The sequence below is a fragment of the Penicillium oxalicum genome, chromosome VII (genome assembly GCF_001723175.1).
Source record: "Penicillium oxalicum strain HP7-1 chromosome VII, whole genome shotgun sequence".
Classification (NCBI taxonomy): domain Eukaryota; kingdom Fungi; phylum Ascomycota; class Eurotiomycetes; order Eurotiales; family Aspergillaceae; genus Penicillium; species Penicillium oxalicum.
Window position 1 is genome coordinate 2059748 of NC_064656.1, and position 16302 is coordinate 2076049.

General features: G+C 45.5%; 1 protein-coding gene across 1 annotated transcript; it reads right to left on the reverse strand.

Moving 5' to 3' along the window:
• Positions 1-745: 745 nt before the first annotated feature.
• Positions 746-3877, reverse strand: POX_g09207 (uncharacterized protein; the record flags this gene model as incomplete). Its single annotated transcript, XM_050117966.1, has 1 exon — positions 746-3877. The coding sequence occupies one exon, from the start codon at positions 3875-3877 to the stop codon at positions 746-748; it is 3132 nt and encodes a 1043-aa protein (XP_049966110.1).
• Between the last annotated feature and the right edge of the window lie 12425 nt (positions 3878-16302).

Consider the following 16302-nt stretch of genomic DNA (forward strand, 5'->3'; position numbering starts at 1 on the left):
CACGTCATATTTTCCGATGATAATCACAGTCCGCTGTCCTAGCCTGAGACTTATGATGGGGCCATATTTCTCGTTGCCACTTCTGGAATACCTTCCAGGGATTTTTTAGTAGAATTTGGTGAAGATTTCCTAGCAAAGGAAGCCGACGTGGACCCGGAGGTAGGTTGATTTCTCGTCGGATGTACGATTGAAGGAAAACAACAAACTTTGCAAATATAAATGCATACACAAGAAGCATTCTGAGACTCAATAGACGTTGGCCAAAACCAGAGGTAACACTATGATTTGAATCCAAAATAGGGATTAGAGCTGGCTTTAAGTCAGACTAGATGGATCACGCAGATTTTTGTTACTTACCATGAATTGCATCTAACTATTTACGTCAGAGTTTTGATCCTTGCATATACCGCAGCTCTCAGCTTTGCGGTGTGTAGCTCTGAAAGATTGTGGCGTTTTTGAATCACGCTGATCATGGCCCCCTTACTAGCATGAGTCTTTTCATAGCATTCGCTCATTATTTTGGTTACATGGGGCAATGAACGGTTGCCCGATATTATGAAGAACAACCCGTACACCTCTGTCACAGATCTAAGTCTATATGACTCACAGATTACATTTACACCCAGTCTATCTTATCCTTCAGCCTGGAGCAAACAAATCAAACCCCGGTATTATTGATATGATATGTCAAACATGACTAATTCATGGAGACTTTTGGCCGAAAGCAAGCTCTCGCCTTTCTTTGTCAAATTCTTGAACTTTGGTCTGGGTTGGTCAAGATTTGGTTAATGGTGGTGACCAAACTTCCGAACAAAATGTCCGCAACCTCTTGCTTGATGCGAGACGCGTTGTACTTCATGTCAAGCTCCACAGAACCATTTGGCTGGGACTTGGAGGTAAGATAGACATCAACGCCCCTACATTGCCCAAACTGCCGTTCTGCTCTCAACATTCGCCACTGCCCGATTCGCCTTTCACTTTGTTCTGATTCAATGTTAATATCCAAGTGCTGAATCATGCTTCCGATAATTGCAGTTGGGTCCCACGGAGTGCAGCGAGTGATGATCTCACTCATGGGTACATTTTCAAATGGAATGCAGTCCAGCATCCAAGTCTGTGTAGCCTTGAGGATATCTTTGTATGTCGCACACATCTCCAAATTTATCCGAGTTGGAATCACGTTGAGGCAAGGTCCAACGACATCTGCAGAGCCATCAAAGGCTAAGTTCCTTCCACTGACGAGACTGAAGAACACAGCTTCAGGGTCTCCGCTGAGTCTATGCAGACTCAGAGCCCATGATGCGTACAAGATCACCGCAAATGTGTATTCACCACACAGCAAGGAGGTATCAATAGTTTCCCGACACCAGCCATCTGGCTTGTCAGATATGGGAGACCCCGAGCCAATTATTGTAGGTGTTGATCCATCCAGTTTGCCTCTCCAGAAGGACTCAAAGATATCCCCACTCGACGCCAGTGATGAAAGCCGTGCAAATTCAGAAAATGGTGGCCCAGGATCGGGAAGCCCGCCGTTGTATAGGTCACACAGCTGCTGCAAGAGAAGCCTCATGGACCACGCATCGAACTGGCTGTGATGAAGTCCAAATGAGAAATGACTCACCCGGTCCTCGGAAACAACAAAACAAAACTCGACCATGTTCTCGCCAAGGTAGCTTGGTTTGAAGATTTTCCAATGCGCCTCTGCGCTCGATAGTGCATCAAAGTAGACAATTTGAGGATGAGTTGTATTGTCAGGAATTCCTGATATCCTCTGTGGGTCTGTAGACACAGAAAATGTTGTCCTCAAGATCTCGTTTCTTTCAACCAGAAGTTTGCATGCCTTCTCAAGCTGCGCCAAGTTAATTGTCCCATCGGCTTGGTAGATAAGACAGGTGTAATTCCCTTCGGGGAATAAGTGCCCCATTGTCAGACAAAGTGCCTGGAGAGGCGTCGCTTCGTAAGATTTTATAGCGTTGCAAGCAAAGGATGAATTTTCAAGTAGAGGATTATCAACAACTGTTGAACTCGGCGCCGTGTATGAAACTTTTTCATCATTCACGAGTGACACCTGGGTGACTACCATATCTCGCAGTATCGGATGGCGAAGGACTGTTTGCACATTCAAGTGTAGCCCAGCTCGACGCGCAGCGCCTACCAGCTCCATGGCTCTGATAGAATTACCACCGAGATGCAGGAAGTTGTCGATAGTCTTGATGCGCGTGTCGTCCCGACCAAGGACAGTTCCCCATAGCTTTCGCATAATTATCTCATGCTTTGTGGGCTGCGGATGATTATCTCCGAGCTCAGCAGAGCGGGACAAGTACTGATCACAATCCGTGGTCTCCAGGAGTCTCAACAGGCATGCAACATCAATCTTTCCGGTGGTCTGCCGAGGAAGAGTGGTTACTGGAATAACGAATTTCGGCATCATGGACAGGGCCAGATTTTCGTATAGCCTTTCCCAGATCGAAACAAGATGAGCTTTCACGTCGAGATTTACGTCGACAAGCTCACAGAATTGGTGTTTCCGAATAGACAAGAGGACCACAAACGCCACCAGATATGTAGAGCTTTGGATTTCAGTGACCAGAGCAACACAGTCCTTGATTGCTCCGCAGTCATGGAGCACGGTTTGAATGGCTCCAAGCTCGAGCCACTGCCCGTGATACTTGACTTGTTGATTCGTTCGGCCGATATATTGCAGCTGACCATCGGGAAGATAACGAACTAAATCGCCAGTCCGGTAAACCTTCTGGCCACTATCTGCAAATGGCAGCTTCGACAAGGGAGATTTGAAAGCTCCTTCAGTGTTCTTTGCCGCGTCAAGATAGCCACGGGAAACAGTTGGACCCTCGATCAATAATTCGCCAACGCATCCAATAGCGAGTAGAAGAGAGGGATCTTGTGGGTTGACAATCCAAGTTCGACAGGCGACGGGTCGACCGATGTTATTCCCAAATGGGGCGTCAGTCACTTGTAAATTGATGACAGAGGCGATGCAAGTCTCGGTCGGACCATATGCATTAATCAGGGTCCGATTCTTCCAGGACTTGACCAGGTGAGAGGGCAACTCCTCTCCTCCTATGATGATTTTCTTGACGCTCGGAATGTCTTCCGGATGCAAAGTCTTCAAAACACTGGGCACAAAGACGGCAGTGTTGACGTCCATCCGGGAAACCGCCTGGCCAATGTCATTCATTCTTTCGTCCTCCGAGGGAATGCAGACACAGCCACCATAGAGAAGAGTTCCGAATATCTCCAAGATAGAGGGATCGAACGTATACGACGTATACTGAAACATCCTGGTACCAGTATTCAGATGAATTTTCTGCCCCAGATGAACAAGAGCCGTTGTTATGTTTTGATGTTCAACCACCACTCCCTTTGGGGTACCAGTACTGCCGGATGTGAACAAAACATAGGCCGGCTGTGTATGAGAGGTTTCCAGGTCTAGAGGACGCATGATATTGTCGTCCATTGCAAATAGGGCTTGTCTAGTGACCGTATACGTCCGCCTCGAACGATCAAAAATTGCACTGCAGCTTGGCGAGACCAGAACCAAGGAAGACGCCGTCATGTCTAACACTTGATCAATTTGGTTCTTTGGAAGTCGGTGGTCAATCGGGATAAAGCCTTTGTTTGCTTTCAGAATTGCGATTGCAGCGACTACCATCTCGATGGATTTTTCAAAGCAGATCGGTATGTATGGTTGCTGCAGTTTTTGCTCAAGGAGCCGCATTGCCAGTCCATTGGCCATATTATTCAGCTCACGATAACTTATTTTTGTATTCAGAAACTGGAGAGCAGGATTCTCTGGCAATTCTTCAGCTGTAGCTTCAAAGGCAGAGTGAAGGCTGTATTTGACTGGCTCCGGCATCTCCGCGTTCCACTTCTTGATTTGAGTCAAATCCTCTTTAATAAGTGAGAGAGTTTGCCCTCTCCAGATGTTTGCTAGGCCTAGCAGCGGTCATGTGTCTTGAGGGTTTTTCCCCCATCGCGGGTTTTCCCTCTCTCTCTCTTCTTCCTTCTCCCTAGACTTCCCAATCCTAGTTATCTCGCCTCCAGATTGCTTCCTTGCCTTATAGACCTATAGGTCTATTAGGTTATAAGCCTAATCGCAATAGTAAGGCCTAAATTTGTGAAAACTATAAGTTCTTAAATTTTTCAATCACTAAATCTATTAAATTCGGCTGTGGAAGCTATAATCACTAAATCACTAAATTCAAATTCGAATTATTAAATCTAATATAAATTCAACAAACTTAACTAGGCTATAGAAGCCAGAAATTTACTAAATATAACACAATTAACTAGGCTATAGAAGCTAAATCTAATATTAATAAAAGAAAGACGCGTCTGTTAATATTTATTAGGACTACTATAATATTAATATCTCTTATTTCAAACCCTACTATAACACAATAATACTATATATCCCCACAAACCTCCCTTCTTACTAAATTCTATCCCTAAATCCTATCTAAATTACCTAAATTATTAAATTTACCTAAACCTTAATTATATTCCTAGATACTAACTATAGCTAAAGAAGATCTCGGCTAAGTAGCTAGGGTTAAAGAATTCCCTATATCTCGTAAGGACTATAGCAAATTCTTTACCCTAAAATCCCGAGGCTAGCTAGTGAACTAACTTACTAGCGCCCCTAAAGAATTCACCCTTAACCTACTTAAAATATTAGAAAGAATAGAAGACTTCGAGGACTAGTTCAGAGATATATACTAAATCCTTAAAAAGAAAGGACTCTATCGCCTCGTTAACCTAAAATATAATAGGCCTAAAGTAATATCTAATAAAGTAGAAACTTAGGTCGAACACTCCTATACTATATAGATATAGCTCTAATAATCTATCTCGAAGGATATCGATATAATAGTCAAAGCTATAAGATTCCGATACGAATTCGCTAATAAATATATTATTAGCTTGAAAAAGGCCCTCTATACTACTAGCTTTATTCCTAGCAAAAAGAAGGTAACTAGGGTTCTACGAACCTACCGAGCTAACTACCTATTAGTAGACGATTTTATATATAAATTTCGTAGTACCTATACTAAAGTAACGGAAGAAGTCTAACTTACCCTAGGTATAATCGTTTCCCTACTTCTTAATAAATTATAAAGTAATATCCTAACCTTTATAGCTACTAGACTAGCAGACTATTTAAATAGATACGAAAATATCGTAAAGATTACCGCCCTAGACCTTTTCTGAACCTTTACTAAGGTAATTTATAAGCTTAAAATCACTAGTTACTAATTCTTAACCCTTATAGTTACTAAGCCCCTACGCTCTCTACCGATCTTACTATTATTTTTACTATTATCCTTATCCTTATTCTTATTAATTAAGTATAAATACCTACTATTTAAATATTGTAGTGGGGGATTCGGTTGCATGTACTTAAAGGCGGATATTTAGTAGTAGGAGATGCCTGAGAGCCTTACCGCCGAGGAAGGTTATCTAGGACCTAGCTTGCGGGATCCGGCATTATTATCATACTTGAACAACAGTTTGGACGGAGGATTTAGGACAGTCTTCACAGTCAGATTCCTTATACTTGAAATATTATACTCTTTTTGATTCCTGCCTTTGGTACCTGATATCGGATCTCACGATTACTTTGGAGGATTCTAGGACTTGCGTGCTTGTGGGTTTGGTTTGGTTCCTCTATAACTCGACCTGTCTGGTGAGATCAGACTGCCGTGAGCATTCCCCTCTTTATTGGTGACCGACGCAGGGGCTTTGCAATAAAGGTGGCTGAGATAGAGGACCATACTATTCCTATGATACGATTGTGAAAGGATCCGCTGCTGAGATTGCTGCTAAGATTGCTGCTGAGATTGCTACTAAGATTGCTGCTGAGATTGCTGCTGAGATTGCTGCTGAGACTGCTAAGACTAAGATGACTAGAACGACTACTGCGACCGCTGCGACCGCTACTGTTACGACTACCGCTATGATTGAGAAATTCTGCACTTTTCTGCAGAAAAAGTAGGTAACGCGTTTGACCCTGACGAAAAATTGAGAGAAATTGAGACTATTGTTCGAAACTGATACCTTATATTATAGCTAAATACGCGACTTTTGGCTATATATAGGGGGCTACTCCTACCGAGGGTCTTACGGCTATACTATGCCTTTGTTCGACCGGTATACCTAGCTTGTTCGCGGATTGTTAGCCGATCGATACTAAGAGGATCGAGATATATTAATTTGATTGCTAAAAATGTCTCCGGACTAATTATATTAATAGATAAACTTAGTCTATCCGAACTTTATATAGAGTTAGTTTATCGCTTTGGAAAGGTTTCTATAGGTGGCTAATATAACGATCTTACTAGAAGAGAATGCTGTACTAAAACGGTAGTTACAAAATTCTTCTGTAGAAGAAAACACGAGAAAAACGTATACTAAACGGATGACGAAAAGCGATGAAAAAGAAAGGAACGGCTATAAGAAGAGAGTAAAAAACAGAAGAAAAATCGAAAAGAATCAGGAATAGCGCTACTATCTGGACTAGCTGCTAATTTTACGACTTCGTTAAATTTGAAGAGTTAATTACCTTGCGAATCTTGCTATGTCCCTCTGGATACTGTTATACCTAAAAAACCCTAAAAATATCCGGACTAGACAGAGCCTACGAAGCTAAAGTAATTATCGCAATCTGAACAAAAACTAAAAACTATAGAATATTTTAGATATACCTATAAATATAACCTCTTTCGATGCCTATCGTGATCCTAGTAATCGAGCCCCTTCTGAGTCTGCTGAAGGATCGCCTAAAGGGTTTAGCGAGAGAGTACCGCTACCGCCGCCGCTACCGCCGAGACTAGCTCCTTCGCTAATACTAACGCAAGTTTATACGCCTAATTCAGAGATACAAACTTTGCGATATATAGTTAGGACTATGCCTGAGCTAGGGACCCCTAGTACGCCACGATTCGAAGGCAGAAATATATTAGAATTCTTAGATAGTTTTGAACGTATATATAAGCGCTATAATATAAGAAATAACGCGCGAATTTTGGAGATCCTTCTAGATTACTACGGTTAGCTATAGCGTGTATAGGTTAAGGCGAATCTAACTAGTAAGCGAAGAACAAGGAAGAGTTTTTCTAGGACTTCAAAGATTAGTATCGCGATACGGATAGCCTATAGGCTACCTATACCCGTACCTGGCTACAGAGTTTCTATAGGAATCGTATCGAATAGGACGACTTTTACGTGTACTTAACTACCTTTTCGTCTGTTTCCTCGTATCTGGTAAAGAGAGGAGATATTAGCGATTTAGAACGATATACTTGGTTTATCGAAGGACTGCCCGAAAAGTTAAGATCGAAATTAATTAAGAAGGAGAAAATTAATATTAACTACCCTTCTAGGAGTAAAAGACGGATCTCTTTCGATTAGATCGAAAAAGCTACTAGGGATCTAAATTAGGACTAGAAGGATTACGATCTCGCGATAGGCTACGTAGTGCCCGAGAAAGGAATCTAGGTCTACGCGGATTCTGGAGAAAAATCGTACGAGGGACGGAAAATAACAGATACTCCGAAAAATAGAGGTTCTGCGATTAAGAATACGAGCTCTCTGAGAGGACAGGATTTGGAAAGTTTGATAAAAGCTTTCAACGGTCTATCGGTAAATATACTAAAGGTTATTAAAGACTAGCGGAAGGCTACCGATAAACAGAGAGTCTTGTTTAGTATCTGATCGCGAAAAATAACAACCAAAATAACCCTGCTTATATGCCTACAAGACAGATATCTGATAGTTACTACTAGTGTAGGAATAAAGGTTATCGGGTGACTGGTTATCCTGTCTATCTGAGTATGCAAAATAAAGGACTATACTACCGGAATAAACTAAATCGGGTAGTACTCGGAAGGGTTAGTAAGAATAGACCGGAGGCGCGCAAGAGAGGTAACTAATTTTAGAAGGATATGGTTCCGGACTAGTACTAGCAGTAGAAGAGTTAACGCGTAAGCGTTAACGCTATCTCTACTATTACTACGCCTTAATTATATTTAGGGGTCTATTCTTACTGTACTCCGCAAATTTATACTACTTAGTAGATTTAGTAGGGATTTCCCTTAGAAAAGACGCTGATTTCGAAGGATTAGAAGGGAGCGAAGACGAAATATATAAGGGAGAAGTCTTCGCTATTGATAGATAACTAGCTAGTCGTAAGCGCTCTAACTAGTCTAGAAATTATACGAAAGTGCGTAGCATACGTCCGAGCAGATACCGTCTAGCGACTGTTGATGAAGACGATATAATAGCGGATATAGTACTAGCCCCTTTACGAATTTCTTCTGTAGAAGAAATTTATGGGCGGGAACGGGATCGCTAACTAAACGGTTAGCCGCGAGATTCTTCTGCAGAAGAAATCCAAGACTAGGGTAGTCAGACCTAGAGAGCTAGTCAAGACGTAAGATTTTCGACGCCTACTTACCCGTCTGGACCGGGAAATTCGTCGACTATCCAAAAGCGCCTGAAACCTTCCGCGGATACTACTACCTAACGTAATAAAGAAATTGCTAGAAAATTGCTAGCTGTTCCTGTACTGCCTACGATTATACTAGGTAATCTGATATTTATGTCACCGTAACTGCGTAGCCAAGTCAGAAATATTGCGAATTCCTTCGAACCTTCGGTGCCTATGATTGCTACGGATGCTACGAATGCTACTGCGCCCGTACACTTCGCTACTGCTTAGCGAGTTACAAAGTGGATAAAGTAACCGCGCGGGTATGAGATCCCGGAAGGGTGGTCACGTGAGTCATGACTCACGTGAGTACCCCTGTTCGGCCCCGTATAGCCCCGTGACTGTCCTTACAGACCCGATATTTAAGAGATACTGTAGATATACTCCAAAAATCAACCTTTCTTTACTCTTCGAATCATATCTGGTAGCAAACCCTTAAAAGGAGGCGCCTTCTACGGCCCTCCCTGGAGGGGGGACCCCTTCCGAAAGGAAGCGCGAAGCCCTATATACTTCTCCCTCCCTCCCTGATCCTTACAAAAACAAGCACTCGTGGAGAAGGAAGATAATCCTTATCTAAAGGACTCACGAACGAAGATAATAAGGGACCGGCTTAGGGGGGACCTCGTGAACCCTCGAAAAACGGTCCCGGGGGAGGAGGGCGTTTACCCCCGATATAGCCCTTACGGCCCCGCCTCTCCTCCTACGTCACCGATCCGCTATAATACCCGAGGACCTCGGTTACTAGTAGACCCTTACTACCTTCTTAGAAGAGTCCGGACACCCCTATACGACTCCTTACGGACCCTTATACCAGGAATAAACTATAAGAAAGGGGAAACCCCTATAGGTATAAGAGGCTACTATTCACGATACTCCCTGTATTCTCCTTGATCCTTCCTATTTCTAATAGATACTACTTCGACTTACGGACCTGCCTCCGCGGACCCTCTCCCGCGAGAGGAACGCCTAAATACTCCTAAAACCGACCAGGCCCTCTCCTTCTTACCTCCGATCGTGGCTAAAGCCTACCGAACGTAGCTTCGAAACTATATCCCGGACGACTACGCTAAGGCTATATAGGATATTAAGACTACCGCCTTTAGTGTCTACCTATAATAGAATAGTACCTAGGCGTAGTCGAATACCTCCTCTTCCTCCCGGGCGGCGCTCGCTACTACCCCGGAGGAGACCGACTAAACTAGCTCTTCTCTGTCTCCGGTAGTTAGCTTAAATCTCCTAGAGATCCGCAAGGTCTTAATAAAAAAGGTGCCTAGTATCCGTCCCTACTCGGGAATAATCGCCTAAGACGCCGCTCGCGTGTACCTACGCGATTACGAAAGGTTCTTCTATAAGGTCTCGTACCTCGTAGGCGCAGGAGGAATCCGGATACCGATAAAATCATCTACGCCTAAGAGTCCCTAACCGGGCGAGCTAAGAAGGTATAGAATACCTATCGCTAATAGATCGTTAACTAGTACGCGGAACCGATTAAGACCTAGGAAGATTATCGCGCCTGGATCCTTCGGGAATTTTCCGAATACCTTGGCCCTAAAAAGCGCTAGGATCGCTTCGCTAATATATATCAAGGATCCCTTACTTTCGCTAAATACGCTATGAATCTGTAGCAAGTAGCTATTAATACCGAGGTGCCCCTTCTAGAAGAAGTCGTTATCTAATACCTCCGAAAGGGTGCGAAAGCTACCCTCTAGAAGAAGTAGGCTAAGGATCGCGAATACCCGACTACTCTCTGAGCCGTGATCGACCGCTTTCTAGTATAAGAGGGGAGAAATAATCTCTAGTTAGATCGGAAACCACTCCTCCTCTAAGGCTAGAGACGCTAATAGCGATTTCCGGATAAACGCTATAGCCGGCGGTCGCGATAGCTCGAGCACGGCCCCGCGAGGGAAGGTACGTAGACGGGCCCCTATGAAATACTATATATACGGGAAGCTAGGTTATATTAAGAGAGACTGCCCTAAGGGAGTTCCTTTATAGCAAAAAAATATAAGCGGCTAGACGAATTAGAGGCCTTCGCTAGCTAGCTCCGAGCTACCTCTTGCGTGCCCCCGCTTCTAGGACCTAACCCCCTCGAACCTAACGTATACGAAGCCTCCCTGCTCGCTATCTAAGCGGGTCTCCTGCTCTATTAGGCCCGAGTTAGCCCTCGGGAAGTACTAATACGCGCCCTCTTAGACTCCGGTTCCTCTTACACGTTTATCTCCTCTCGAGCTATAACGTTACTAAGAGGATCCGTTCGCCTAAAGAAGCCTCCGGACGCCCTCTAGGTAAGGCTACCTAATAGGCGGTCCCTACACACAGAAGGACGCGCTCGCGTCCTGCTAAAAATAGGGATATAGACCGGAAGCGTGAAGGCCTAGATCCTGGATATGCCCGACCTTGAGATCGTCCTTAGTCGGGACTTTCTGAAGTAACAGAACCCGACTGTTAATTAGGTTAGCTCTCGGCTAACTATCTGTGATTACCGGCGAACATACCTTATCGAACCTTATAAGGCTCGACCTAATCACGAACTCGAAGAAGCGGGTATCTTCCTGATGTTATCTAAATAGATATATAAGTAAATACGCAAGAAAGACGAGGGCACCCTTATAATCTCTATTAGGGCTCCTCGAGATGACTCCCTCCTCTAGAGGCTCCTATCTTATACCCGGACCCCCGGATCCGGACCCTTATAGGGAAATATAGGAAGATTATCCGCGACGAACTCCCTGATACCTTGCCTCCGGAAAGGGAGATCTAGTATAATATTAATACTAGCGACGCGAAGCCCGTGAATATCTATGTCTATTCTCTCTCTAAAGAGAAACTAGACGAACAGATACGCTAAGTCGATCTCCTCTTAAAGAAGGGACTAATCCGCCCTTTAGCTAGCCCCTAGGGGTTTCTAGTCCTATTCGCCCCTAAGTCTAATAGCAAGTAGAGGATATATATCGATTACCGTGCCCTAAATAACCTGACTAAGAAGAACGGGTATCTGTTGCCCCGGATCTAAGACCTTCTCGACTAAATCGGGAGCGTATAGGTCCTAACGAAGATCGACCTCGCGTCTAGATTCTAGTAAGTGCGCCTGACCGACCGCGTAGTACCTAAAACTGCCTTTAACACTATCTAGGGAAAATATAAGTAGCTTGCGATGCCCTTTAGTCTTTATAACGCCCCCGCAACCTTCTAGACGGTTATAAACGAGGCCCTTTAGCCCTACCTTAGCAAGTTCGTGGTTATATACCTTGACGATATCCTTATCTTCTTGGATAGTATAGAAGAGTATTACGAGCACCTTAAAAAGATACTCGAGATCCTCGAGAGGGAACGACTAATCGTCTAACTAGGGAAGTGCGAGATTATAACTAACAAACTAGAATTCTGCGGATATATCGTCGGGAACGGGAGCGTATAGCTAATACCGGCTAAGATCGATATTATCCGTACGTAGCTATAACCTTAGAACGTGCACGAGCTATAATAGTTCCTCGGCCTCGCGATATACTATCGGCGGTTTATCTACGGGTTCGCGGAGATATACGTGCCCCTACACGAACTCCTAAAAGAATCGGACGCTAAGCTCCGGAAGCTTAAGTTCCGCCCTGTCCGGTAGAATATGGCTTGTGAGGCTACCTTCCGAAAGCTAAAGAAGAAGTTATCGGAAGCCCCCGTTCTCTTATAACCGGATCTTACGTAGCTATTCACTATCGAGACCGATACTTCTGAATAGGCGATCGGCCTAGTCCTGCTCTAGAAGGGACTAGAAGAGGCACTCTACCCTATCGTATACGACGGGCGGAAGCTTATAGGCGCCGAGCTTAACTACCTGGTGCACGAGAAGAAGTTACTAGCTATTAAAGAGGCCCTGCGGCTTTAGGATAAATATATTAATAACGGAACCTAAACAGAAATCGTGACGGACCACGCTAGCCTATAGTACCTATAGACGACCGTTACCTATAGTAAGCGCCTCGCCCGCTAGGTTAGCGAATTTTAGGAGTATAATCTCAAGATCCGATACTGTCCGGGCACTAAAGCCGTCGTGCCCGACGCCTTGAGCCGACGACCGGATTTTATTGAAAGGTTACCTGCTAACGTTGTACGAGATCGACCTATATAGAAGGCCGCCCTAACGGCCGTGAACGTAACTGTTTAAAAGGTAGCCGAGGATAAATGGTTGGCCGCGACCGTTAACTTCTTAGATACGGGAGTGCTTCCTGATGATAAGCTCCTATCTAAGGTAGTAACTCGATACTCGGATTACCTCTCTATATAAGACTAGGAAGACGCTAACGACCGCTAACTAACCTTTACGTATGAAGATGGCCTGAAAGTACCCTACCTAGAACCGGTATTTAGGGGTGATCTAGTTAATAATGAGATCCCGGAAGGGTGGTCACGTGAGTCATGACTCACGTGAGTACCCCTGTTCGGCCCTGTATAGCCCCGTGACTGTCCTTACAGACCCGATATTTAAGAGATACTGTAGATATACTCCAAAAAGGAACCTTTCTTTACTCTTCGAATCATATCTAGTAGTAAACCCTTAAAAGGAGGCGCCTTCTACGGCCCTCCCCGGAGGGGGGACCCCTTCCGAAAGGAAGCGCGAAGCCCTATATACTTCTCCCTCCCTCCCTGATCCTTACAAAAACAAGCACTCGTGGAGAAGGAAGGCAACCCTCATCCAAAGGACTCACGAACGAAGATGATAAGGGACCGGCTTAGGGGGGACCTCGTGAACCCTCGAAAAACGGTCCCGGGGGAGGAGGGCGTTTACCCCCGATATGGCCCTTACGGCCCCGCCTCTCCTCCTACGTTACCGATCCGCTATAATACCCGAGGACCTCGGTTACTAGCAGACCCTCACCACCTTCTCAGAAGAGTCCGGACACCCCTGTATAGCTCCTTACGGACCCTTATATCTAGGAATGAACTATAAGAAAGGGGAAACCCCTATAGGCATAAGAGGCTACTATTCACGATACTCCCTGTATTCTCCTTGATCCTTCCTATTTCTAATAGATACTACTTCGACTTACGGACCTGCCTCCGCGGACCCTCTCCCGCGAGAGGAACGCCTAAATACTCCTAAAACCGACCGGGCCCTCTCCTTCTTGCCTCCGATCGTAGCTAAAGCCTGCCGAACGTAGCTTCGAAACTGTGTCCCGGACGACTACGCTAAGGCCGTGCAGGATATCAAGACTACCGCCTTTAGTGTCTACCTATAACAGAACGGCACCTAGGCGCAGTCGAATACCTCCTCTTCCTCCCGGGCGGCGCCCGCTACTACCCCGGAGGAGACCGACTAAACTAGCTCTTCTCCGTCTCCGGTAGTCGGCTTAAATCTCCTGGAGATCCGCAAGGTCTTGATAAAAAAGGTGCCTAGCATCCGTCCCTACTCGGGAACAATCGCCCAAGACGCCGCTCGCGTGCACCTGCGCGATTACGAAAGGTTCTTCTATGAGGTCTCGTACCTTGTAGGCGCAGGAATTCCGGACACCGACAAAATTATCTACGCCTAAGGGTCCCTGACCGGGCGAGCTAAGAAGGTATAGAATACCTATCGCTAACAGATCGTTAACTAGTACGCGGAACCGATTAAGACCTAGAAAGGTTATCGCGCCTGGATCCTTCGGGAATTTTCCGAACATCTTGGCCCTGAAAAGCGCTAGGATCGCTTCGCTAATATGTGTCAAGGATCCCTTACTTTCGCCGAATACGCTATGAATCTGTAGCAAGCAGCTATTAATACCGAGGTGCCCCTTCTAGAAGAAGTCGTTATCTAATACCTCCGAAAGGGTGCGAAAGCTACCCTCTAGAAGAAGTAGGCTAAGGATCGCGAACACCCGACTACTCTCCGAGCCGTGATCGACTACTTTATCTAGTATAAGAGGGGAGAAATGATCTCCGGTTAGATCGGAAACTACTCCCCCTCTAAGGCCAGAGACGCTAATAGCGATTTCCGGATAAACGCTATAGCTAGCGGTCGCGATAGCTCGAGCACGGCCCCGCGAGGGAAGGTACGTGGATGGGCCCCTGTGAAATGCTATATATGCGGGAAGCTAGGTCATATCAAGAGAGACTGCCCTAAGGGAGTCCCTTTATAGCAAAAAAACATAAGCGGCTAGACGAATTAGAGGCCTTCGCTAGCCGGCTCCGAGCCGCCTCTTGCGTGCCCCTGCTTCTAGGACCTAACCCCCTCGAACCTAACGCACACGAAGCCTCCCTGCTCGCTATCTAAGCGGGTCTCCTGCTCTATTAGGCCCGAGTTAGCCCTCGGGAAGTGCTAATACGCGCCCTCTTAGACTCCGGTTCCTCCTACACGTTTATCTCCTCTCGAGCTGTAATATTACTGAGAGGATCCGTTCGCCTAAAGAAGCCTCCGGACGCCCTCTAGGTAAGGCTACCCGATAGGCGGTCCCTATACACAGAAGGACGCGCTCGCGTCCTACTAAAAATAGGGATATAGACCGGAAGCGTAAAGGCCTAGATCCTAGATATGCCCGACCTTGAGATCGTCCTTGGTCGGGACTTTCTGAAGTAACAGAACCCGACTATTAATTGGGTCAGCTCTCGGCTAACTATCCGTGATTACTAGCGAACACACCTTATCGAACCTTGCGAGGCTCGACCTAATCACGAACTCGAAGAAGCGGGTATCTTCCTAATATCGTCTAAATAGATACGTAAGCAAATACGCAAGAAAGACGAGGGCACCCTTATAATCTCTATTAGGGCTCCTCGAGATGACTCCCCTCCTCTAGAGGCTCCTATCTTATACCCGGACCCCCGGATCCGGACCCTTATAGGGAAATATAGGAAGATTATCCGCGACGAACTCCCTAACACCTTACCTCCGGAAAGGGAGATCTAGTATAATATTAACACTAGCAACGCGAAGCCCGTGAATATCTATACCTATTCTCTCTCTAAAGAGAAACTAGACGAACAGATGCGCTAAGTCGATCTCCTCTTGAAGAAGGGACTAATCCGCCCTTCAGCTAGCCCCTAGGGATTTCTAGTCCTGTTCGCCCCTAAGTCTAATAGTAAGTAGAGGATGTGTATCGATTACCGTGCCCTAAATAACCTGACTAAGAAGAACGGGTATCCGTTACCCCGGATCTAAGACCTTCTCGACTAAATCGGGAGCGTATAGGTCCTAACGAAGATCGACCTCGCGTCTAGATTCTAGTAAGTGCGCCTAACTAACCGCGTAGTACCTAAAACTGCCTTTAACACTATCTAGGGAAAATATAAGTAGCTTACGATGCCCTTTGGTCTTTGTAACGCTCTCGTAACCTTCCAGACGGTTATAAACGAGGCCCTTTAGCCCTATCTTAGTAAGTTCGTAGTCGTGTACCTCGACGATATCCTTATCTTCTCGGATAGTATAGAAGAGTATTACGAGCACCTTGAAAAGGTACTCGAGATCCTCGAGAGGGAACGACTGATCGTCTAACTAGGGAAGTGCGAGATTGCAACTAACGAACTAGAATTCTGCGGATATATCGTCGGGAACGGGAGCGTACGGCTAATGCTAGCTAAGATCGATATTATCCGCACGTAGTCACAACCTTAGAACGTGCACGAGCTACGATAGTTCCTCGGCCTCGCGATATACTATCGGCGGTTTATCTACGGGTTCGCGGAGATATGCGTGCCCCTGCACGAACTCCTAAAAGAATCAGACGCTGAGCTCCGGAAGCTTAAGTTCCGCCCTGTCCGGTGGAATATAACTTATAAGGCTGCCTTCCGAAAGCTGAAGAAGAAGTTATCGGAAGCCCCCGTCC